The sequence below is a fragment of the Moschus berezovskii genome, chromosome 17 (assembly GCF_049115385.1).
Source record: "Moschus berezovskii isolate FMDL1 chromosome 17, NW_MosBer_1.0, whole genome shotgun sequence".
NCBI classification, from domain to species: Eukaryota; Metazoa; Chordata; class Mammalia; order Artiodactyla; family Moschidae; genus Moschus; species Moschus berezovskii.
This window is the reverse complement of record NC_142476.1, coordinates 58409689-58435251: the sequence shown is the minus strand read 5'-3', so window position 1 is coordinate 58435251 and position 25563 is coordinate 58409689. Positions and strand designations below refer to the sequence as shown.

General features: G+C 39.3%; 2 protein-coding genes across 21 annotated transcripts in view; one reads left to right on the top strand and one right to left on the bottom strand.

Annotated features, from left to right (window-relative positions):
* Positions 1–7824, bottom strand: part of SDCCAG8 (SHH signaling and ciliogenesis regulator SDCCAG8) — a 280184-nt gene extending 272360 nt beyond the window's left edge. For 6 of the 8 annotated variants that reach the window (XR_016039634.1, XM_088845497.1, XM_088845499.1 and 3 more), the window contains exon 1: positions 7624–7823. Coding sequence is in view for 6 of the 8 variants with exons in the window: in XM_088845497.1 (XP_088701623.1) it covers positions 7624–7690 (67 nt within the window). In the remaining 2 variants the exon portion in view is untranslated. Of the gene's footprint in view, positions 1–7623 lie in introns of all 8 variants that reach the window. The other 2 variants (XM_088845502.1, XM_088845501.1) reach the window with 2 other exon arrangements.
* Positions 7825–8542: 718 nt separating this feature from the next.
* CEP170 (centrosomal protein 170) overlaps positions 8543–25563 on the top strand; it is a 137078-nt gene continuing 120057 nt past the window's right edge. For all 13 annotated transcript variants that reach the window (XM_088845495.1, XM_055419716.2, XM_055419715.2 and 10 more), the window contains exon 1: positions 8543–8806. The gene's annotated coding sequence lies outside the window, so the exon portion shown is untranslated. The remainder of the gene's footprint in view (positions 8807–25563) is intronic.

The window sequence follows — 25563 nt, the reverse complement described above, 5'->3', positions numbered from 1 at the left end:
TTTTGTCATCTCCGTGGTTCCTACTGGCAATAATTCTACCTCCTAGTCCAAACTTTTCATATTCCAGATGAGGAAACAAGAATCCGAGAAGAGTTTACTAACTTGCCTAAGGTAACAGATGATTATTAGAAAAGCAACAGTAAGAATTGGAACTTGGATCCTAGTTTCGATTCTTTTCTCTGACTCCATCATCAGTACAGTTCATTCGCTCAGTTGCGTCCGACTCTCCGCGACCCCATGAATCACAGCACACCAGGCCTCCCTGTCCATCACCAACTCCCGGAGTTCACTCAAACTCATGTCCATTGAGTCGGTGATGCCATCCAGCCATCTCATTCTCGGTCGTCCCCTTCCCCTCCCACCCCCAACATTTCCCAGCATCAGAGTCTTTTCCAGTGAGTCAACTCGTCGCATGAGGTGGCCAAAGTATTGCAGTTTCAGCTTTAGCATCAGTCCCTCCAATGAACACCCAGGATTGATCTCCTCTAGAATGGACTGGTTGGATCTCCTTGCAGTCCAAGGGACTCTCAAGAGTCTTCTCCAACACCACAGTTTAAAAGCATCAATTCTTCGGCGATCAGCTTTCTTCACAGTCCAACTCTCACATCCATACTTGACCACGGGAAAAACCATAGCCTTGACTAGATGGACCTTTGTTGGCAAAGTAATGTCTCTGCTTTTTAATATGCTATCTAGGTTGGTCATAACTTTCCTTCCAAGGAGTAAGCGTCTTTTAATTTCATGGCTGCAATTTCACCATCTGCAGTGATTTTGGAGCCCCCCAAAATAAAATCTGACACTGTCTCCACTATTTTTCCATCTATTTCCCATGAAGTGATGGGACCAGATGCCATGATCTTTGTTTTCTGAATGTTGAGCTTCAAGCCAACATTTTCACTCTCCTCTTTCACTTTCATCAAGAGGCTTTTGAGCTCCTCTTCACTTTCTGCCATAAGGGTGGTGTCATCTGCATATCTGAGGTTATTGATATTTCTCCCGGCAATCTTGATTCCAGCTTGTGCTTCTTCCAGCCCAGCGTTCCTCATGATGTACTCTGCATAGAAGTTAAATAAGCAAGGTGACAATATACAGCCTTGACGTACTCCTTTTCCTATTTGGAACCAGTCTGTTGTTCCATGTACAGTTCTGACTGTTGCTTCCTGACCTGCATACAGGTTTCTCAAGAGGCAGGTCAGGTGTCTGGTATTCCCATCTCTTTCAGAATGTTCCACAGTTTATTGTGATCCACACAGTCAAAGGCTTTGACATAGTCAATGAAGCAGAAATAGATGGTTTTCTGGAACTCTCTCGCTTTCTCCATGATCCAGCGGATGTTGGCAATTTGATCTCTGGTGCCTCTGCCTTTTGAAGAGATATCCCACGCGCAAGGTAAGAGAAACCCAAATAAGACGGTAGGTATTGCGAGGGGGCATCAGAGGGCAGACACATTGAAATCATAATCACAGGAAACTAGTCGATCTGATCACATGGACCACAGCCGAATGCGGTCCACTAGAGAAGGGAATGGCAAACCACTTCAGTATACTTGCCTTGAGAACCCCATGAACAGTAACAAAGGGCAAAATGATAGGATACTGAATGAGGAATACCCAGTTGTGGATGTGACTGGTGATAGAAGCAAGGTCCGGTGCTGTAAAGAGCAATATTGCATAGGAACCTGGAATGTTAGGTCCATGAATCAAGGCAAATTGGAAGTGGTCAAACAGGAGATGGCAAGAGTGAACATAGACATTCTAGGAATCAGTAAACTAAAATGGACTGGAATGGGTGAATTTAACTCAGATGACCATTATATTTACTACTGTGGGCAGGAATCCCTTAGAAGAAATGGAGTAGCCATCATGGTCAACAAAAGAGTCCGAAATGCAGTACTTGGACTCCATCATACTCTTCCATAAATTCAATCTAGAGCCTAAAATAACAAAACGTTGAAAGAAAAAGGAGGAATTACCATATAAAATGCATACAGAAAGTAAATGATGCATTTCTGTTTCAGTATAAGTTTGTTCCATTTCTTTATGCCCACTCAATCAAAGGTGGCCAGGAAGTTGGAGAATAGGTGACTAATGTATACAGCTGTAAAACTGAATCCACAGCTAACACTGCAGCAACATTCGAAACAGGATTCAGTTGTTAAGGCTGGGACACTGAATTTCTAACAAGTTCTTGCCTTCTAACATCATATTCCTACATTCAAGTGTATAGAATTTAAACAGCCTGAATCTTCTGTTATACTATAATAGAATTAGCTTATTTTATAACTCATGACCTTGTACTATGATGTGTTAAATTTAGAGGAGGGGCATTTGCTATACTTCACAATTACCAATATAATTCTGTGGGTCTTGAATTTTAGATGCCTAAAGACTGAGTGACAGCCCCTTGGACTGCAAGGAGATCCAACCAGTCCATTCTAAAGGAGATCAATCTTGGGCGTTCATTGGAAGGACTGATGCTAAAGCTGAAACTCCAATACTTTGGCCACCTCACGCGACAAGCTGACTCACTGGAAAAGACTCTGATGCTGGGAAAGGTTGGGAGTGGGAGGAGAAGGGGACGACAGAGAATGAGATGGCTGGATGGCATCACCGACTTGACGGACATGAGTTTGAGTGAACTCCGGGAGTTGGTGTTGGACAGGGAGGCCTGGCGTGCTGTGATTCATGGGGTCGCAAAGAGTCGGACACGACTGAGCAACTGAACTGAACTGAAAGAGTGAATGAACACTTAACCATATTTGGGCAAGTCCCTTTTCGTTCTAGATTAAACTGTGACTCCCAGGATACCTAGGATATGCTCACCACTGAAAACAAACTTTTAGAACATCTACTATGTAAGCATACATTACAGATCTGTAGGGCAATGAAGCTTTCTAGTTGGTTTGCCAGAACTGTTACTTTGAAGAAGAGTCTTTCAGTTCAGTTCAGTTCAGTTCAGTCATTCAGTCGTGTCCGACTCTCCACGACCCCATGAATCACAGCACGCCAGGCCTCCCTGTCCATCACGAACTCCCGGAGTTCACTCAAACTCATGTCCACAGAGTCAGTGATGCCATCCAGCCATCTCATTCTCTGTCGTCCCCTTCTCCTCCCGCCCCCAACCTTTCCTAGCATCAGAGTCTTTTCCAGTGAGTCAACTCGTCGCATGAGGTGGCCAAAGTATTGCAGTTTCAGCTTTAGCATCAACCATTCCAAAGAATGCTCAAACTACCGCACAATTGAACTCATCTCACACGCTAGTAAAGTCATGCTCAAGATTCTCCAAGCCAGGCTTCAGCAGTATGTAAACCGTGAACTCCCAGATGTTCAAGCAGGTTTTAGAAAAGGCAGAGGCACCAGAGATCAAATTGCCAACATCCGCTGGATCATGGAGAAAGCAAGAGAGTTCCAGAAAAACATCTATTTCTGCTTCATTGACTATGCCAAAGCCTTTGACTATGTCGATCACAATAAACTGTGGAACATTCTGAAAGACATGGGAATCCCAGACCACCTGACCTGCCTCTTGAGAAACCTGTATGCAGGTCAGGAAGCAACAGTTAGAACTGGACATGGAACAACAGACTGGTTCCAAATAGGAAAAGGTGTACGTCCAGGTTGTATATTGTCACCTTGCTTATTTAACTTATATGCAGAGTACATCATGAGGAACGCTGGGCTGGAAGAAGCACAAGCTGGAATCAATATCAGAAATATCAATAACCTCAGATATGCAGATGACACTACCCTTACGGCAGAAAGTGAAGAGGAACTCAAAAGCCTCTTGATGAAAGTGAAAGAGGAGAGTGAAAAGGTTGGCTTGAAGCTCAACATTCAGAAAACAAAGATCATGGCATCTGGTCCCATCACTTCATGGGAAATAGATGGAAAAACAGTGGAAACAGTGTCAGACTTTATTTTTTTGGGCTCCGAAATCACTGCAGATGCTGATTGCAGCCATGAAATTAAAAGATGCTTGCTCCTTGGAAGGAAAGTTATGACTATCCTTGATAGTATATTAAAAAGCAGAGACATTACTTTGCCAACCAAGGTCCGTCTAGTCAATGCTATGGTTTTTCCCGTGGTCATGTATGGATGTGAGAGTTGGACTGTGAAGAAGGCTGATCGCCGAAGAATCGATGCTTTTGAACTGTGGTGTTGGAGAAGACTCTTGAGAGTCCCTTATACTGCAAGGAGATCCAACCAGTCCGTTCTAAGGCAGATCAATCCTGGATGTTCATTGGAGGGACTGATGCTAAAGCTGAAACTCCAATACTTTGGCCACCTCATGCGACGAGTTGACTCACTGGAAAAGACTCTGATGCTGGGAAGGGTTGGGGGCGGGAGGAGAAGGGGACGACCGAGAATGAGATGGCTGGATGGCATCACCGACTCTGTGGACATGAGTTTGAGTGTACTCCGGGAGTTGGTGATGGACAGGGAGGCCTGGCGTGCTCTGATTCATGGGGTCGCGGAGAGTTGGACACAACTGAGCGACTGAACTGAACTGATCAACCATTCCAATTCTCAGTGAGGGCACAGACAATCCAAAGCAGGAGTTATCTCCAGAGGATAACCCTAACCCTAACCCTAATTTTTTTTGGGTCACCAGAGGGTGACTACATGTGAAAGGCATCAGGGAAAGAATCAGTGGTGAGTATGGAGTCTGTAGATGGCTCTACTTCCATGGCTGCCATGGGATCATCAGACTCAAGGAGAGGCAAGAATTCACTTAAGTTTCAAAAGCAAGAAAGCAACACTGACTTTGCTTTTTACATCAGAACTTCAAGTTCTTCATTTACTATTAACAGAATATTTCCAAAAATTATATTAAAGAAATGAGGAAAAGCTATAAAAACAAGACACTATCATGGGGAAATTGTAAAATCATTTTGCAGTTTTACATGTCCACTTCCTGGCAAGATACAAATGAAAGAATTAGTAATGATTACATGTATAGTTATTGAGTTAACCAGAGAAATAACTTGTAGGAAAGATCAAGAATATTTATGACCTTTTCTTTAAGAATGAACGAGACAAGACATTTTGGGGAAGTAATGGTGAATAGAAAAAAACCAAAAGAACTTAACATTTTGCATTTTATCTGATTGTATAGTAAAACAGTTCTAGAGTTGTCAGACACAAACGCTTAAAATAATGAAGTTTCATATACAAAATAATGCCACCATACTGGGTTTATTCAGAAACACACATTTTTACTTTAAACAGAATTATCCTGTCTAAAAGTGGTCATTTATAATGTGTGAAGTGAAGAACTTCTGATCGTGCTTCTGTTCAGTATTAGTTCTGTTTCCTTCCATAAGCTGTTACATAAACTAATAAATAAATATAAAAATTAAAATGCTACTAAATAAATGATAAGTGCTGAAAACCCATGAAAATTTCCTAGTTGCATTTCTCAATTTATTGTTAAAACTATCATTTAAAATTAATAACAAACTTTTCTCTTTGTTTGATCTTGATTATGTTTTCAGCACTTGACACAGAAGTTTGATCTTGATTATGTTTTCATTATCTTATATCGTTATAACACTAACTTTTTATTTCATTTTACAACATCTTACCTTTGAATAAGAACTCTTCACTCTATAATTACTGAAAGCAGTATTGTGGGTATTAAATATAGTACTATAACAGTTTGAAATTAACTGCATCAAAATGCCTAATATTAAATAGTCTCTAGTGTTTAAATAAAGGTTTATACTAAGGTTAAAGGAGAAGAACTGGGAGGTACATAATGGAAAACAGAATTTTTTTTTTAACCAACCTCAAAAATTAAATGCCACTGGTACTATCATTCTTCACAGTATTTTCTTGTTTTCAAATGAAAAGTTAGAAGTGGTTATTTCTGTATCTGATACCTCTTGAAACATCAGTAGGCTGATGAAGATATTCATCCAGACCAATGATTTTACTCTTGCAGTTTGAATACTGAGAATGTTGACAGTTTATAACACTGCTGACAGATGGAAACAATATGTAATAACCTTTCAAAGTCTAGACTCACTACATTCAAGTCTCTTATCCCCTCAAAAAATCTTCACTTTGCCACAAGTACCAATCATAAATTGCAGCTAACATTTAATGAGGGCTTATGTGTCAAGTGCTGATCTTTACACTTCTGTTTTTTTATCGTGATAATCTGTAGCTATTTACCCCATTAATCCAAAGTCTCCTTGAGGACAGTCACTTTGTCTAGTTCCTTATGATATCCCCAGCATGTGGTATGTCTAACGTATAGTAGGCACTAAATTAATAAATGAGTCAACGTTTTAAATGCTTTAAATGTTTTTAAAGCTGTTGGTCATGACCTAAAGGGTTAAGAAAATGCAAAGGAAAGTAGAGTGAATTACTTCTAGTAAAATAAATATTCTTTAATGAAACTTTTAGCCTGTATGCATGCACGCATGCTCACTGGTTAAGTTGTGTCCAACTCTTTGCTACTGTATGGATTGTAGACCACCAAACTCCTCTGTCCATGAGATTTCCCAGGCAAGAAAACTGGAGTGGGTTTCCATTTCCTCCTCCAGGGAACCATTCCGACCCAGGTATCCAACTCCCATCTCCTGTGTTTCCTGCATTGGCAGGCAAGTTCTTTACCACTAAGTCACCAGGGAAGCCCCTAGCCTATATGTATACACCCCATATAAAATATATTTTTACTTATGGCTAAGAGTTTAAAAAAAAATCTGAAGAAGCACTGCTTTATTTGAATTATTTCGTTTGCTCCTCAGAAGAACCATGTAGACAATATCATAACTTCCACCTTAAAATAAGAGAAATGAGGTTTTCTAGATGTTATATATGATGTTCAAGATGATAAGACTATCTACAAGTATGTCACTTTTATTAATGATGTCATGATTACTATTAGTGAAACTTTAGTTAATTCAGATTTTCTCATGATACTCATCAGGTACTATAGTAAGAAAATCTGAATTAACTAAATAAAGTTTCAGTAATTGAGACATGATTAATAAAGACAAACATAGGCTTTCAAGGCAGACAAGTCTGACTGAATTTAATACCTGGCTCTGCCAATAACCAGCTATGTTGGCTTTGGCCTAACTTAGCCTCTTTGACCTCTATTTCTCCATGTGTAGAAGAGGGACAGTCATAAGGTTGTAAGTTTTAAGTGATTTAATATACGTAAATAGGATAGACCACTAAATAGAAGCTATTGTGATTAAAATAATTATTAGCGGGTTCCCCCCCGCCCCCCGGGTCCAATAAATCACATTCAATTTTACACATAATTTGAATGTGTAAAGAGTGCATCAGGAATTTACTGGATTATAAAAAGAGGAATGAGAACTGGACACAACAGGCATAGAGCCATCCTAGAGTTTGTGCGAACCTCGGGTAAAAAAGATGCCCAAGACAATCAGGGAGTTGGTTCAGTTCGCTATGGGAATCATGGGAAACAACGCTGCTTAAACGTAAAAACAAACACAACTATTTAATCCTTCCACAGCAACATCCATCTTCTTTCTCTGCAGTCTGGCAAAGGCTGAACCAAGGTGTCAAGAATCGCACCAGGTCAGCTCCCAGTCACGAGGTCCTGGTATCAAGGGGCTAGGGCACAGAGGTTCGAGAAACTCACCCCGGAGACTACGTTGATACTGCCCCAGAATCTCCTCCAGGGTAGAGTTCTCCGGGGACTTCGCCATGCACACACTCGGGGGCCAGAGATGGGAGATGCGTGGGGAAGTGTCCAGTGTCCTCCCCTCCAAGAATAAGAGGCCTCAGCCCCCACGATGCGCCCGCCTGCTTCCTGCAGCTGCTGTCACAGGGAAGCAAGGAATCCCGGAGATTTCGGGCCTTTTTCCACCCTCGGGCCCTCGTGGTGGACGTCGGAAGCTGTAGTCCTCAGTATCTAAGTCTACAGCCTCGAAGTTCCTACGAACCCGCCCAAAGACTACAATTCCCAGAGGGCAACGCGCTCGAAGCTCATGCTTTGGCGGTTTGGCGACCAGATCCGGTTGCCAAGAGACTGCTTGGAGGCTCCGCCCATTTCTGTAGCCCAGTCAGGCTTAGTCCTGCCTTCATCCCATCCTGCTGTCTGGACCACCTAACTGACAGAACGGGCTCGTGGAGAGGCTTTATTTATCCTTCTAAATTCACTAATATGCAGTTGATCCTTGAGGATTCTCAAGAACGCAAATAACGAGCTCCTACACCTTCAGCCTCAACATCTCTCAACACTATTAAATAAATTTTCAAGAAAAAGAAGCTCTGAATTTCCCAAACGGCGTAGATCGAGGAAGCGGCTGACACTAGCAATCTTATCAAGCCCAGCGACCCGACAGCAGCTTGGAGTTGGCGCACTGCCCGCTGGGAACTGTAGTCCCAGCCCGTTGCGGTCCCCGCTAAAGCCCGGGTCCTGTTCATTGTTGAAGCAGGTCTTCGGCGTACGCCTGCGCAGTCAGCAGCTGGAGAGGCCTGTGGTTGAGACCCCCCCCGCACAACTCCTTTTCATTGTCTGTGCTCGGCGCCTGCGCAGTAGAAGTTCGCCGGGACTGGGCCGGAGCAGGGGTAGGGCCGGGCTCCTCGCCCTCTCCCCAGGCGCCTGCGCACTGAGCGGCCGCTCCTTGCCGTTACCGCTATGTGCGGAGCGTGTGTGGAATAACGTTATTGCCCAGGAGCGCCGAGGGGCCCAGAGCTCGACCGCGGCGGCGGCGGCGGCGGCGGCGGCGGCGGCGACAGGGTGGGGGAGGACGCTTGCGAAAGACTCACGGGACGCGGCGCGCCCCGCCCCCCCGTCCGGTCCCTCTCAGCAGTGAGGGGTAAGTGATGCGCTCTGATGCCGTCGCCGCCGCCTTTCCACACCCTGCTCCTCGGGTTTGCAGCGGGGGCTCGGGCGCGGCCCGCAGCGGGCGAGGGTGCGGGCCAGCGGCGAGGGGCGCGTCCCCACGGCTCCGCGCGCCGCCCCCTCCCCCGGGCCTGGGACTCGGCGGGGACGCCCATCCCCCATAGTCCCCCCCTCCAGCCCCGCGTCCCCCGGTCCAGCGGCCCGGCTTCCCCTGCTGGTGTCCACGTATTGGGTCGTCTCTGGCTGTCCTGGCTTTGTGCAGCCCCCTCCGCCCGAGCTGTTTGCGGGGGTGCGGGCGGAGCAGTGGAGGCGATGGCTGCGCTGCAGCTGGAGAAGGGGTTTTTCCCAGTCTGAGCAGCTCCGGGTGTCGACCCTTTTTGTGTGGTTGGTTTTGGGGTGTGGGGCGGTTTGGAGAGGTCTGGCGAAGAGCGTTTTGGACGTGGTGGGAGGGCGTGGAAGATGTGGTGTCACTCAGCCCGCCGGGCCACAGCACCCGCGCAGGCTGTGGCTCCGTAGTAACCCGGGGGAGGAGAGAGTGGCTTCCTGTCGACTTCATTGTCCTGAGATTCAAATGTGGGCTTTGGTATGGGTGCCTTCATTTCTGCCAGGGAAAGAAGAATTAGCAGCTGCCTAACCAGGGGCGGGAAGATGTGGGATTTGGATCCTAAGTCATAAAATCTGTTGATTTTTTTTTTAGTGTTTAGCGGAGTTTTTTGGTTTTTGGTTTTTTTTTTTTGAGAATGTAAGCTCCAGGAAGACAGGGACAGTGCCTGTCCAAGCATTGCCAAGGTGATTCATGTAAAATTACTAGATCACGATGAAGAAAGGACTAGGAAGGGCCTGACGACAAAGCTGTTTGTGTAGCAGGAAGATGAACCAGCAGAATGTTTTTTCATTGGGTGGGTAACGCATTCAACGTTCCTAAGGGAATAGGGTAGGATACATCTTGCGGTTTTGTTTTTTAAGCATTCAAAATAAAAAATAGGCCTGGTACATTTCTGTTTCTGAATTTTTTAATGCATGTTTTTATTCTCTTAATGAAAATTTACCCGCTTGGGAGAAATGTAGTGAAGTAGATGCACTTGATTGAAAATGCATCGTTTAAAATGATTTTATTGTTAAGCAGTGCATACAGTCGTTTGCTGGCATGAAAACCAGCAAAAGAAACTGAAGCTGGAAGGGGAGGACCCGGTGGAGGAATGATGTGAAAGGAGAGAGTTACATTATGAATACAGTATCCAGATCTTCACTAATATAACCTTAGCGGGGCATGTGCAATGATTTAGGAATTCTACTCTGGAAATACTACATTGCACGTTACAAACCATTTTGTATTTTCCTGCCATTTAAATAGTAAAACCAGTGCTGCTTTTACTTTTTCGTAACTTTGTAAATTTTGTAGAATTTTTATTTTTTGTTTTAAAACTGAAAAATCTTGACAGAGGAAGACATTAAAACTTGGAAAGTCAACTGATTTGTCAGTCCAAGCTCAGCTGCTAATGAAAGGCAGAGTCAGATAAAACGAAGGTCTTTTTTGCAATGTGCTCTTTTATCTGTGTCCCTTGGTCCCGCTACCCTGTCAAAATTATGGAATGCTTTTCTGCATGCTCTTTGAGTTGTCCTGTGACAGTCAAGTTTATTAATACCTCATAGTTGTATTAGTCTAGTCTTTTTCTTTTGATGTAAAAGTAATACTAATGAAGAGGAACTTTAGTTTCATAAATTAACTTTCTGATACAGGAAAAGTTGCCTTAAAGTGGACTTTTCATAAAAGCAGAAACTGTTGGAATTTTCCCCCTACTTCATATTAATAACCATATTTTAATGTTATCTTCTGCTATTCAATACTATTTTATAGTATGATCAACTCTATAAACTTAAAAATGAAATTGCCCCATAGGAACTCATGAAGTTCATTGTTCTTAAATTCAGTGAATTTTGTTATATTCAGGTTAAACAAGAGCTTACTGTTTGAGGGAAGAAAATTCACGTTGAACTTTTTTATTAAAATTATGCTCTTTTATTCAGTTGATTTTGCCATAAAGTGGTTTTATTGTCTTATACTTTTTACCTTTTAGTTCTACATTGTATTTTGATAGACTTTTAAAAGAGAATTACTATGTTTCTTAAATTTCATCTTACTTAAAAATAATCTGTAATTAAATTCACCATGTGGAATTAAATCAAACTTGAAATGTATTCTACTTTTTAATTTAATGGTGTGCTAAAATTACTTTATTATGGAATTAAATAACCATCTGCATGTTTTTCAACTTTACACTATAAAATTATAATTCATTGTGTCTATTAGTATGAATATCTAGGTGATTTTAAAAACCCTGTGCTTAAGGATTTGTTTTATTTGTTCCAAGTATCAGTTTCTTGTTTCCTTTTATCTCTTTAAAAAAACCCAAAAGCCTCCTGAAACTAGTTTTATTGTTGCATCTGATAGTGATCAGCTATCACTCATCTGGTACTAAATACTGTATATGTTTAAACTTGTTGTCAGTATGATTTTTACTCAACAAAATTCTGTCCCTGAAAAGTAACGTGCTATTTTAATTAATGTGTAGTGATTTTCTTTTCTTCTTTATCATGGACATTGGGGGGATAAGCAGTATATTGTGCTTATAAATATCTAACAGACAGCATGATATTAAACTGCCAACTGAAATATCTGTATAGTTGTGAATTATTCTACAAGTATGTAAAAAAAGGATTGCATACTGTCTGAAAAAAATTTGGTGGATAAATGTTATTGACTGAAGCATTAAGTGTTGATGTGTTTCAGTAAGAAATGAGTTTCCTCTAACGGGGAGAAACCTCAGACTATTTTTATTTCATAAACTTTTGTTAATAACTAAGATTTCTAATGACTACCCTTGGTGAAATGGGTCTTTATTTACTCAAATATTTCTCGAGGGAAGTGCTCAGCAATGAGTTAGCCAGTGTAGGCTGTCTAAAAGTGTAAGAAAACATCTGTCGGTAGTTGTTGTTTGGTTACTAAGTCAAGTCTGACTCTCTGCAACTGTATGGACTGCAGCGTGCCAGTCTTCCCTGTCCTTCACTATCTCCCGGAGTTTGTTCAAACTCATGTCCATTGAGTTGGTGATGCCATCCAACCATCTCATCCTCTGTTGGCCCCTTCTCCTCCTGCCCTCAATCTTTCCCATCATCAGGGTCTTTTCCAATGATTTAGCTCTTCGCATCAGGTGTCCAGAGTATTGGAGCTTCAATTTCAGCATCAACCTTTCTAGTGAATGTTCAGGGTTGATTTCCTATACGATTGACTGATTTGATCTCCTTGCCCTCTGGTGGTATGCTTGATTAAATTGGATATATAGTTTAGTTGAAATGATTATGCAAAAGTATATTATATTTTGGGGGCAAAATGAATGACATAGCTGATATGTTCTAAAGTAAACCCCACTCCTGTTCAGAGGTAGAAAGGAAACCAACAAAAGCAAGGTTATAGAAATTTCTTTGATCCAGTAGAGATTATGTGAAGCATAGAAGTAGAAATGAATTCCAAGCATGCACTGCATAGGTTTGAAAAACAAAAAACACAGCAGAGAACAAGTTATTGTTTAAGTGTATTGGTGGCTAACACATAATATAGAAAATACTACACTTTGGAACATAATATTTACTGAATACATGAGTAACGTGTGTGTGTGCTTAGTTGTTCAGTCGTGTCCTGACTCTGCAACCCCACGGACTATAGCCCACCAGGCTCCTCTTTTCATGGGATTCTGCAGGCAACGAGTAATACTTAGTGTGTATTGAGTACCAACAAAGTGCCAGGCATTTTGTGTGTCTCTGTGTAACTCATGCAGCCCTCGTGTAAGTAAGGTATTATTTTACACTTAAAGTTGAAAATACTTGAGGTCCTGAGTTAGTGAATAATTTTGCTTCTGTGTCATTCATTACTCAGTGGTAAAGTCTATTAACTGAAAGTCTTTTGACTGAAGCCAAAATTGTTTTCACTTATCTTTTTCAGTAAGCTTAAAAAAATATCATTTATTTCCTTCTAATTCACATTATTTTAGAATCAGAGGAGACTTTAGAAGTCATCTCAAATGATGTGCCATTTATTACTAATCCCTGAGATCTTACTGAGCCCACCTTCTCCATGAGCAACGCTTCCATGAACAAATGGCCATAGGATGGCTGATTTAGCTTTTGAAAATTATAATAGAAAGCTCTTATTTAAACTGAGCTAGTATCTGCTTTACTATGTAACTTATTCCATTGGTTATACTTCTTTTGTCGGATACAGTAAGGTTTTTCTCAATATAGTGGTTCTCTGCCAAGTTTTCCCTTTTCTGAATTAACTCTGCAACCTCTACAACTTCATATGATCCAGTTTCCTTTACCTTCCTCATCTCTGTCACTAGATATCTATCAGTCCGTTTCTTCAGTGCCGTTCTTTTTTGTTCTGATTCTGTTTCCACATTTAGTTCTGCAGTTGTGGTCTGAACGCAGTGTAGTGAAATTATCCCTTTCCTTAATTCAAGCCATACAGTTGTGTTTACAGTCTAAAATTGTGTTAACTCCAACAACAGTAATATCTTACCAGTTCTAAGCAGAAAAATGCTATGTGGCTTTTCAAGTTATATTTATCCAATTCAAGGGATTATTTTCTTTTTTACATTCTGTGTTTCTACTTTTCTAATGTTAAAATGGCCTTTTTTTTATAAAATGATAGTGTTGGTAGGTAGTAAGTTTCTTTTGATGTTAATCTTTGGGTTTTGTTTTTGTGTTCTTAACAATAAAAAGTTGGCCTTCTGTTATTTCCCATTCTGTTTCTTAGAAAAATTTGCCTGGAAATCACTGATGCAGTCAATATAAACATGCACCTTTTTTATGTTAGGATCTTTCCCATTCTGAATATACATGTAGATAATGTTTTTAAGCAATGTTTACCTTTAGCCCTTTTGAATATCATCTAATTGAAGGTAGTTAAAACTTGAGATCTTCTTGAATAATGATTCTGTCATCCAAGGGATTAGCTTCTCTTCCTGGCTTTTTGACATTTATAAATTTAACAAGCAAGCCCTCTTATGTCTTTATCCTGCGCGTGTATTGGATATAGCCAAGGACATACCATGCAAATTTATAAATAGAAAAAAAGTTACATAAAGTATGCTGGAGGAAAAAGGTCACCTTTGTGTGTGTGTCAACAGGGATAATGAAAACCATTTGAATGTTTGTTTGTTTTAATTAAAGAGAAAATCATTATATCCTCTAGTACTAAGGGAGTTGGTTGAAGCTTACTGTCTGGTGTGGATATGAATCATTATATAATTATATAAAGTCAAGCATAGATGCTGTGAATAAAAGTAAATCAGAATAAAGGGATAGAGAGTGATGGGCTGCTATTTTTTATTTATTCTTAAGTAGCCATTCACATGGCACATTAAAATGGTCCAAAAAAATCAAACTATTTGAAAAATAATGTGAAAATCCTCTCACCCATCCACCTTATCTGCCGACTTAACCACTTCTCCCAATCTAATAGGTAACTTTTTAATGTATCCTTCCAGTGAATTTTTTTCAATTTAAGTAAATACTGTATATATTTTTATACTATTTACCCTCTTTTACACAAAGATAGCCTCTTTATACAATATTCTGCATCTTGAGAGCTACTGTTTTAGAGACCGGTTAGGTAATATCACTCTTTGAGAAAGTAACTGCAGCCATGAAATTAAAAAATGCTTGCTCCTTGGAAGGAAAGCAATGACAAACCTGTGCTAAGTCATTTCAGTCATGTCTCTATGGACTGTAGCCCACCAGGCTCCTCTGTCCGTGGGATTCCCCAGGCAAGAATATTAGAGTGGGTTGCCATGCCCTCCTGCAGGGGATCATCCCTACTTAGGGACAGAACCTGGCTTTCTTACGTTTCTTGCATTCGCGGATCTTTACCATTAGTGCCACCTGGGAAGCCCCTGACAAAACTAGACAGTGTATTAGAAAGCAGAGACATCACTTTGTCAACAAAGGTCCATATAGCAAAGCTATGGTTTTTCCAGTAGTCATGTATAGGTGTGAGAGTTGGACCATAAAGAAGGCTAAGCCAAAGAATTGATGCTTTTGAATTGTGGTACTGGACGAGACTCTTGAGAGTCCTTTGGACTGCAAGGAGTTCAAACCAGTCAATCTTAAAGGAAATCAACCCTGAATATTCATTAAAAGGACTGTTGCTGAAGCTAAAACTCCAATACTTTGGCCTCCTGATGCAAAGAGCTGACGCATTGCAAAAGACCCTGATGCTGGGAAAGATTGAAGGCAAAAGAAGAGGGAAATGGCAGAGGATGAGATGGTTAGATAGCATACCAATACCAACTCAATGGACATGAATTTGAGGAAACACCAGGAGATAGTGAAGGCTCGGCTTGCTGCAGTCCATGGGATTGCAAAGAGCCAGACACAACTTAGCAACTGAACAACAAGAAGTTCTTTCCTAGGTGGATGGATGTGACTACTGCTGCTACTGAGGTTTGAACAGGAGAGACAGTTGCAGTGAGAAGAATTTGTTTTCAGGAATTGCCTGAGGCATTACTTGTGTGATCTTGAGCTTGTCATGACTTAGCGACTAAACAGCAACAGGAACAAGGTATGTCACTTAATTTCAGAAGATCAGTTTCTTTGTTTATAAAATAAAGCTGGCAATAGTCCAACTACATCAGAGGTTTATTTTGAAAAACTCTTTAGATAGATAAAAAACATGAAAGTTGTAATTATGTTTAGTGATCCTCTTCCCAGCACCACAAGTGTGGTACCATTTGATAATGTTAGATTAGAAGAAATGTTTTGGTTCAAGTTCCATCAAGCCCAAAATATCTGTAATGAATGAAAAAAAATAAAATCTGCCAAGTGTTTTAGTATTTTTTTTTAAAGAATGAACTCATTTCATTTGTTATTTTTATTTTAATGTTTTAAATTTATTATTGTAAAAATCTTTAATCTTTATCTCTACTAATTATTGAATGATCAGTTTATCTTTTAGTTCAGAGAAAACACAAGCCTGTAAATATTTTTATCAGTACACCTTTGGTTACATTCCTCAGATTTTACATATACTGGTCTCAGAGTTTCTACTTTTTAAATTATTCATTTTATTCCTTTTCATCAGAGTAAATTTGTGAGATAAGTTTTTGTTGTAAAATACACAGCCTGTGTGTATGTGACTTATTATCATTCTTCTGGATTTTATTCCTACTATTTTTTAATGAAAATTATTAAACATATACAAGGAAATTGAAACAGTTTCATAGTGACACCTCACATACCTACCATCTTGATTCTGCCATTAACATTCTGTTAGTTTTATCACATATCTGGCCATAAACCTTTGTCTATTCACCAGTCCCTCTTACATTGATCCATTTCAAAGTAAACTGTAGAGGTATGTTTTTCACAAAAGGGTTCTTAAATCATTTGGAATTGTTTCAGGTTTAAGTTTTCTGAATGTATTTTTGAAATATTTTGTAGTAACCACTGTCATATTAAACAGTAGTTTAAAAATGAAGTACACTGTTTTCTATTCCAGTAATATAACTGAGGGCTTCCCTGGTGGCTCAGCTGGTATATGCTGCTGCTGCTAAGTCACTTCAGTCGTGTCTGACTCTGTGTCACCCCATAGACGGAAGCCCACCAGGCTCCCCCGTCCCTGGGATTCTCCAGGCAAGAACACTGGAGTGGGTTGCCATTTCCTTCTCCAATGTGTGAAAGTGAAAAGTGAAAGTGAAGTCGCTCAGTCATGTCCGACCCTTAGCGACCCCACGGACTGCAGCCTACCAGGCTCCTCCATCCATGGGATTTTCTAGGCAAGAGTACTGGAGTGGCTTGCCATGAGTGTGAGCATAGATAGAGGAAAAAACAAAAATGATAAACCTAGTGTAGCAAAAAGTTAAAATTTGCTGAATTTGGGTACCAGACATGTGTGTCTTCTGTACTATTTCTTCACTCTTCTATAAGATTAAAATTATTCCAAAATAAAGCTTTTTCAGTGGTTTAACCAATTTGAAAACATACTTAAAACTAAAAATGCATTCACACTTTGTCTTTCATTTCAGCCATAATTAGCAAACTAATAAAATATACATTCCGATGGAAAAGATCTTTATATCTGTGATACAAAGCATAGATAAATATTTTATGAGAGGATTAAAGCTTCAGCTAGCATAGCAATTATGCACTGGTGCTCAGCTTATTGTTTCACTTGCTTATAAGTCCACCTGTAATGCAGGAGACCCCCGTTTGATTCCTGGGTCGGGAAGATCCCTGGAGAAGGGATAGGATACCCAGTCCAGTATCCATGGGCTTCCCTGGTGGCTCAAACAGTAAAGAATCTGCCTGCAATATGGGAGACCTGGGTTCGATCCCTGGGCTGGAAAGATCCCCTGGAGTAGGGCATGGCAACTCACTCCAGTATTAGGGCTTCCTGCGTAGCTCAGCTGGTAAAGAATCTGCTTGCAATGCAAGAGACCCCAGTTTGATTCCTGGGTCAAGAGGTTCCCCTCGAGAAGGGATAGGCTACCCACTCTAGTATTCTTGTGCTTCCCTGGTGGCTCAGATGGTAAAGAATCCACCTGCAGTACGGGATACCTGGGTTCAATCCCTGGGTTGGGAAGATCCCCTGGAGGAGGGCATGGCAACCCATTCCAGTATTCTAGCCTGGAGAATCCCCATGGACAGAGGACCCTGGCGGGCTGTAGTCCATGGGGTCTCAAAGAGTCTGATACGACTGAGCGACTAAGAGTATTACTGAGCTCAGTTTTTCTGCAAATAGCTAGCTGACAAAGTTGACACCAGTGACACAGGAAGACAGGATATTCATTGTTTGTATGTTCATCTGTGTGTGTGTGCTTTTGAAGAGGAATGGTAGATAGTTTGGTTTTTGTTTTTGATTAAGCTGAAGAGCTATTGAAGGAAACATACTGTTTCTCCTATCCAAGTACTAACAATGTCCGACCCTGCTAAGCTTCTGAGATCAGATGAGACTGGGCATGTTCAGGGTGGTATGGCTGTAGACTACACTGTTTCTCTAATCCAATGATTCTTCTATTTCCTTCAGTCACAAACCCACAAATGAAATATATCTTCTTAGTTCAATACCTCACTACCTTCCACTTCCACTATTCCCCTGCCCTTCTTTTATGTGAAAAATTGTGTTGGGCCATTCACCAAATATAAGAAGAGCCTTTGCTTGTGGTGAAAGAGCACGGTTCCACATTAAGATTTTAAGTGGTTCCTGTAACAGATTCCAGGATGTTAAGGATCTACTATATGGAATAAAGAATTGAAAATTTGTGAATTGGAGAGGTGGGAACAAATAGAATGCAATTAAATCAATGGTAAATAAAGTAAAATTTAGACATTTATTTGGGGAGAGTGGCCTGAGGACAAGAGAATGGGCTTTTAAGTGTCTGGGAGAAGCAAGTCTACTGATTATTGTTAATAACATTCAGAACGTAATTCATTAATAGAATCTGGCACTGTTTTGCTAATGGATTTTAGGTTAATTACAAGTTCATAAGTCTTGTTCACCAAAGATATGATGAAGTTTGTATAAGATGGATGTTTCATCAAAGGATACTATCCGACGACCATTTCTTTCTTTGAATTTTCACGTGTCTAGTTTTGTCACTAGGATTTCTAATCTCTGACTTGCTCTTCCTGTTCTCTCTTTTTCCTGGGTGCGATCTGTAGTTTTTTCCTCCAGTCTCAGCATTCTAAATCAAAACATTGTGTATTTCCTGTGTGCTCAGTTTCAGTTCAGTCACTCAGTTGTGTCTGACTCTTTGCAACCCCCTGGAATGCAGCACGCCAGGCTTCCCTGTCCATCACCAACTCCCGGAGCTTGCTCAAACTCACGTCCATCCAGTTGGTGATACCATCCACCCATCTCATCCTATGTTGTCCCCTTCTTCTCCTGCCTTCAATCTTTCTCATCATCAGGGTCTTTTCCAGTGAGTCAGTTCTTTACATCAGGTGGCCAAAGTATTGGCAGTTTCAGCTTCAGCATCAGTCCTTCCAGTGAATATTCAGGACTGATTTCCTTCAGGATTGAATGGCTTGAACTCCTTGAAGTCCAAGGGACTCTCCAGAGTCTTGTCCAACACCACAGTTCAAAAGACATCAATTCTTCAAAAATTCCTGTGCACTAGTACTTTGTAAATTTCTTTCTCTTCATTAAATTACAGCCCATTCCCCCCATTCCCTTCTCTGCCATGTTGTCAGTCCAGTCAATCCAAATTGAAGGGGTCTTTTTGAAGTACTAGAAAATACATGTTTTTGTGTACACATTTCTTCAATGATTTATCTAAAAAAAAGGGAGATTGGGAGAGGGAGTACCTGGGTGGTTGATACTGCCATTTATCAAGAAAGAACAGAAGGAAAGGCAGATTTTGTTCAGAGGATGGAAAGATGCAAATTTTTTTCAGATTAATTCTGACAGGTGATTGGGGACTTGGAAATGAAAATGATTTACAAGTAATTAGAGATCGGGTCCATATCTTATAAAAGAGGTTTTGGCTTGAAATTTAGATGTGCCACTTAATAAACTGTATTTGAAGTCCAGTGCATCTGCCCCCAATCTTTTTGGCACCAAGGACTGTTTTCATGGAAGACAATTTTAGACAGTTTTTGTATGGCAACCTAGATCCCTCACAGTGGGGTTTGCAATCCTGTGAGAATCTAATGCTTCTGCTGACCTGACAGGAGGCAGTAATGTGAGCAGTGGGGAGCGGCTGTAAATACAGATGAAGCTTCATCATTCTTGCGCTGCTCACTTCCTGCTGTGCTGCCCGGTTCCTAACATGCTACAGACAGTACCTGTCCATGGGCCAGGGGTTTGGGATCCCTGTGTTGCAGTGGCTTCAATGAAGTCTCAAAGAGAACATATATTGGGAACTAACCTCCTAAAAATAAAGATTTAAAGAGAAAGTAGAGACTGACCACAGAAGTCAGAGAAACCAAAGTAATGTTTCCAGAAGGTAAGAATGGGCAGAGATATTAAGAGGTGATATAATAGGAATGTTAAAGATCATTGGGTTTACAATTATAAGGATATTTTTGACCATGATTCAGTAAGGCAGTTGAGAGGAAGAGAGAGGACAGAAATTCAGTAAACCGTCAGAAGATATTCAAGAATGTTTGAAAGGTAAGGAAGTTGGTTAGCAAAAACAAACTGTTCTTTAAAGCCTAACACCAAAAACAAGGAAGGAAAGCTCTCTTAGGTAAACTATATACTATGTGTACTTTATTTTCTTTTTCAAGGTTTTTAAAATTTTTTTCATACTTTTAACAGTTGTAAACAATTTTTTTGGGCAACAAATTTTCAAGATGTAAAAACTTACATTTAAAAAAGAATAAGCTCTGAGGACATATAATATATTTATCCCTTTATTTGAAAGTTAATTTTAGGACATAGATTCTGAAAGGTAAGATAGTCTTAGATTCATTTATATTCCAGCTTTGCTAGTGTACAAGAGCTAGTTGTCAGAACTAGATTTTTTAAATAAGCTGCTGTCTAAGGGTATCATGCTTAAAATCCAAAAGTTACTTTGGCCTTGGAAATCCAAATTTACTAATATACGTACTGAGTTCTGCTATAAAACTGCTTTCTTTTTTTTGTTGTTATGTATATATATCATATACTCTTAAAAAGTAAGTTTACCGTTTGACAGCATTCAAATATAATGATCACAATCACTTCTTTAAAATGTATTCTTTGAAGTGATATTCTGATAATGAAGAACCTAATTTTATAAGCATCAGTTGTTTAATGAATTATAATATGTGAAAGAACAAACTTATGGACATAGTAACAGTTGAAGCGACTATTGAAAAATTTTGGCCAAAGATAGGCTTGATTGCTCATGTAATTTACTAATTTGTGTGAATGAATTCTATATACCTTTATCTGAAAATATCATGCTCATTTGGTCAGACCAGAATTTCTCTTTCCAATGTAAATTATTTTCATCCTCCTGTTTTGTGTGCTTCTATTCTAAAGGTATGAAGTATTTAAGTGAAGTCATCCTTAATGTAAATAATCTTGTGATTCCTGTTTATATAAAGTTGATCTAGCTAGGGTACCCATTAGCGGTAGGTGAATATTTGCATTTAAATTAATAAAAATTAAACAAAAAATCTTCTCAAATGCATTTACCATATTTCAAGTGCTTAGTAGTTCACATGTGGCCTGTGGCTCAGGTACTGGACAGTGTAGATGTTAATACAAAGCCCTTCTATCATCATAGTTCTTTTGCACAGTACTGATATATTTAATAGCATTATAATTTAACATGAAGGTAAAAAGAAATAGTGCATAATCCAGGCTAATAATTAGCAACTTGTTATTAAATAGTAAGTGCTTCTCTGATGCATTCACAAAATATATCCTTGTCCAAAACATATTTTGAGACTTTTTTTGATTTCGGTTTTCATCTGTTGTACTGATACTATTATACCACCTCCCAAATAGTTTATTTATAGTGAATTAGAGGAGGAAAGGTAGTGATGATAAGCACAAAAGGTTGTTTGCTTTTTTTTTTTTTTAATTGTAGTTGATTCACAATGTTGTGTTTCTGGTGTATACAAAATAATTCAGCTATACATATATAAATACTGTTTTTCATATTCTTTTTCATTATGATTTATCACAGAATGTTGAATATAGTTCTCTGTGTTGTATAGTAGACCTTGCTGTTTATCTGTTTTATACATCATAGTTTGTATCTGCTAACTCTATAGATTCCTAATTTATCCCTCATCCACCACCTTTCCCCTTTGGTAACCATGCATTTCTTTTCTGTTTGTGAGTCTGTTTCTGTTTTATAAATGTTTATTTGTATCATATTTTAGATTATACATATAATAGATATCATATGGTATTTGTCATTCTGACTTACTTCACTCACTATGATAATCCTTAAGTCTATCCATGTTGCTGCAGATGGCATTATTTCATTCTTTTTTATGGCTGAGTAGTATTCCTGTGTGTGTGTGTAATATCTGTATACACCACATCTTCATCCATTCCTCTGTTGATGGACATTTAGGTTGGTTCCATGTCTTGGCTGTTGTAGATAGTGCTGCCGTGAATGAACATTGGGGTTCATGTATTTTTTTTTTTTAATTAGAAGTAGTTTTTAAAGGGCATATTATAGTTAGGCAGTTACATGCTTAAATTCATTACAGAAGAACCACAGAAACAAGAGAAATTGTTGTCATAAAGTGAACTAAAAAAGATGAATCAAAAACATTTGGGTTCCAGGCTCCTATAAAGCCTTAACTCAAGCCGCTTTCTTCATCACTCCCTCCTGTAGGTTCTGTTTTCAGTTCTCTGAGACAAGTTTGTGCACCTTTTTCTGCTTCTAGTGATATTTGACAAAGGTTTTCAGATTCATAGTTGTGCATTGAGCCTAGAATAGTTTACTGTCTTTTCTAATTCTGGATTTCTAATCTATGTTAGTTTATTGAATTTATATCATTCCTCTAGATGGGTCAGTTGATTTCTGGTCTCTGATTTTAATGTAAATTGACTGATTCTTCCTTGCCTATGGAGTTCTTGGGGAGAAAAGGTTGGAACCTACTGGTAGCCAGCAAGAAGATAAGAGGTAGATTAAAAATAGATTGAATTTTGCATGACCTGTGAGTGTTTATTATGCAAAAACAATGTCATTAAACATGTTAGTAGGTAAAAATACACTCCTTCAATCATTTTAAAAACTCTTCAGCCAAATCTTCAGCTGTAGGAATTGACATCACTAGCCTGGAGAATCCCAGGGACGGCGGAGCCTGGTGGGCTGCCATCTATGGGGTCGCACAGAGTCGGACACGACTGAAGCGACTTAGCAGCAGCAGCAGTTTAAGGCATACTTGAGAAAAATACAGAGAGTAGTTGTGGAAGAAGCCCAGAACTTGGTATCTGAAAACCCAGGTTTGAATTCAGATAGCTTCTGTCTACTACTGTTAGATTTGTGACCTTGCTTAAGTCATTTAACTTCAACTTTCCTCCAGGGAAACATGTTTCTTGCATGCTTGTTTTGTTTCACTCATGCTTGTATGAAAGTATAAGCATCTAGTACAGTTACTGGATCAAAGGACGTACTTGATAAATCTTTGAATCTGAGTCTTAATTGATTTGTTGGTGTAAAACAAAATTATGTTTTAACAAAGTCTTACAGTTCTACAAAAGCGAGCAAATCAGCCTTTACATTTTTCATAAACTGGCAGAGGAAACTTAGCAGTAACCTTTACTGCCTAGACAATTTATAGAAAAGTCTGTCATCAAATCTAAGTCTTTTGAAGATATAGAGTAAACTGAGATATAGAATACATGACTGATATTTGAAATGTCATCTTCATTTTTCTTAATGAAAAAATTTTTACTCTTTAATGCTGTTTTAGGCAAAAGTTGTATTATAAATTGGGGTTTTTTCCAACATGTATTTGCTTTTTTTTCCCCAAGATTTAATTAATAGTGTATATGGCAGATTATAAAGGTAAAATTTGGAACAGTTGTTTCCAAATAATCAACTGTATATGAAAGCAAAAGTTTTCCCAGTACAGATTTCGTTCACATGATCATGGAACAAGTTTCTTGGTAGGTATCCAAAATAAGCACAGCTGTGGATTTAATTTTTTGGTTTAACTGTACTATTTCAAATGAGGGTGGGGATTTTAAAAGGAATACATTTTTCCCAGGAGTGTATTTCATTATCTCCCTCATCTCAAGTTAATTATACAGCAAAGCTGAATTTTTGAATATATTCTTTCTTGAATATATCACTTTCTCAGAGATGTTTCCCAGACCACCCAGCCTAAACAGCACCACCCTAACACTTACATTATGCTGTTCTTGTTTTTCTCATTCCTATCTTCCCACTGTCACTGAAATTGTTTTATTCATTTAGTTAGCTTTCATTTGTCTATTTTTGCTTCTATGAGGTTGTGAACTTTTTCTGTCTTAACACTCTTTCCCTCTTATTAGTGGGTCACACTAAGTAACCTTATGCATGAAGAAAAATAGATTAATTCATTTTATAGTACTCTGTAAAATGGAGTTTTCCAGTGTAACTGTTGTATAATGTTTGTGCACTTCTAAACCTTCCGTCATTTTTGTTGTTACAAACAACTATGTGAATGTGTGTATATGAAGTTCTTAGAACTGTCTGGCATGTGCTTTCCTGGTGACTCAGATGATAAAGAATCCACCTCCAATGCGGGAGACCTGGGTTCGATTCCAGGTTGGGAAGATCCCTTGGAGGAGGGTGTGGCAACCCATTCCAGTATCCTTGCCTGGAGAATCTCCATGGACAGAGGTGCCTGGCAGGCTATAGTCCTTGGGGTCGCAAAAAGTCAGACATGACTGAGCGACTAAGTGCAGCACAGCATAGCACATCTATTATTGTAAGTAAAAGATTATAGAAAAGAATGTTTGCCTTTGTAACAAATGGTCAGTCACGTCTGCCCCTTATTTGATCTTGAGTCCTTAGCTGAAATGCAGCCCTAGTGTTTTCCTCATTTTCAGAAATACGAGGTGTCAGAGGCAGAGGCAGAGCTTTTATTACTGTTGAGGATATTTTCGGTTAGGGCTTTAGTAGGGGGGAAATGGAACGTAGTATTCCTGAATTTATACATTTATTTAAAATTTAGCCACTTACCTTTTAGGTACTTGATATGATAGAATAAAAAGACATGATATTTATAGCAACTTTATTCATAACTGCCAAAACTTGGAAACAATTAAGATGTCCTTTCACAAGTGAGTGAATAAACTGTCACTCATCCAGAGAATGGAATATTATTCAGTGTTAAAAAGAAATGAGCTATCAAGCTGTAAAAAGATGCAGAGGAAACTTAAATGCCTATCACTAAATGGAAGAAGCCAGTCTGAAAGGCTTCTAATTATATTACATTGTAGGAAAATGTGGACACAGTAAAAACATCGTTGGTTGCCAGGTTTGGTGCAAGAGGGTTGAATAGGAGGAGCACAGAGGATTTTTTAGGGCAATGAAAATACTCAATATACCATAATGATGGATACATTCAATCATATATGTGTCAAAACCCACAGAATGTACAGTACCAAGGGTGAACCCTAATATAAGCTAGGTACTTTGATACTGATGTGTCAGTGTAAGTTCAAGAATTGTAATTAAAAAAAAAAAAAGTATCACTTTTGGTGGGGGATGCTGATAATGGGGCAACTCTACATGTTTGGTGGTTGGGAGTATTGGGAAATCTCTGTACCTTCCCCACTCAGTTTTACTGTGAACCTTAAAGTGTTCTAAAATAGTGTCTTAATTAAAAGTAATTTTTAAAGACATAGTACAAGTTACAGAGGCCTAGATGGGCAGTTGATGCATCGATTTAGTTCATTTAATTTACAAGCTTTACTGCTCATTCAGATGACAATTTCAGGAGGTGAACTTGATCACGTTTTGTTGTTGTTGTAAGTTTTCTTTTTCCTTTCTCCTACTGTTTATTCATTCAGGAAACAGCTGGGCACTGGACCAAGCCCATGGAGATCATTGTCACCCTTTCATGCCTGCTAACACCAGAAGAAAAGTTGTCACGTGGGTGATAGGGTTTTATTAAAATGAGGATTATATCAGTTGAGGAAAGCATTTTCAGCTGTGTAGATTGATAGTGCTGATGTTTCCTACAGCAGTTATTTCTTACTGAAGGAATTGAGGGTTATAAGAGGAAGTT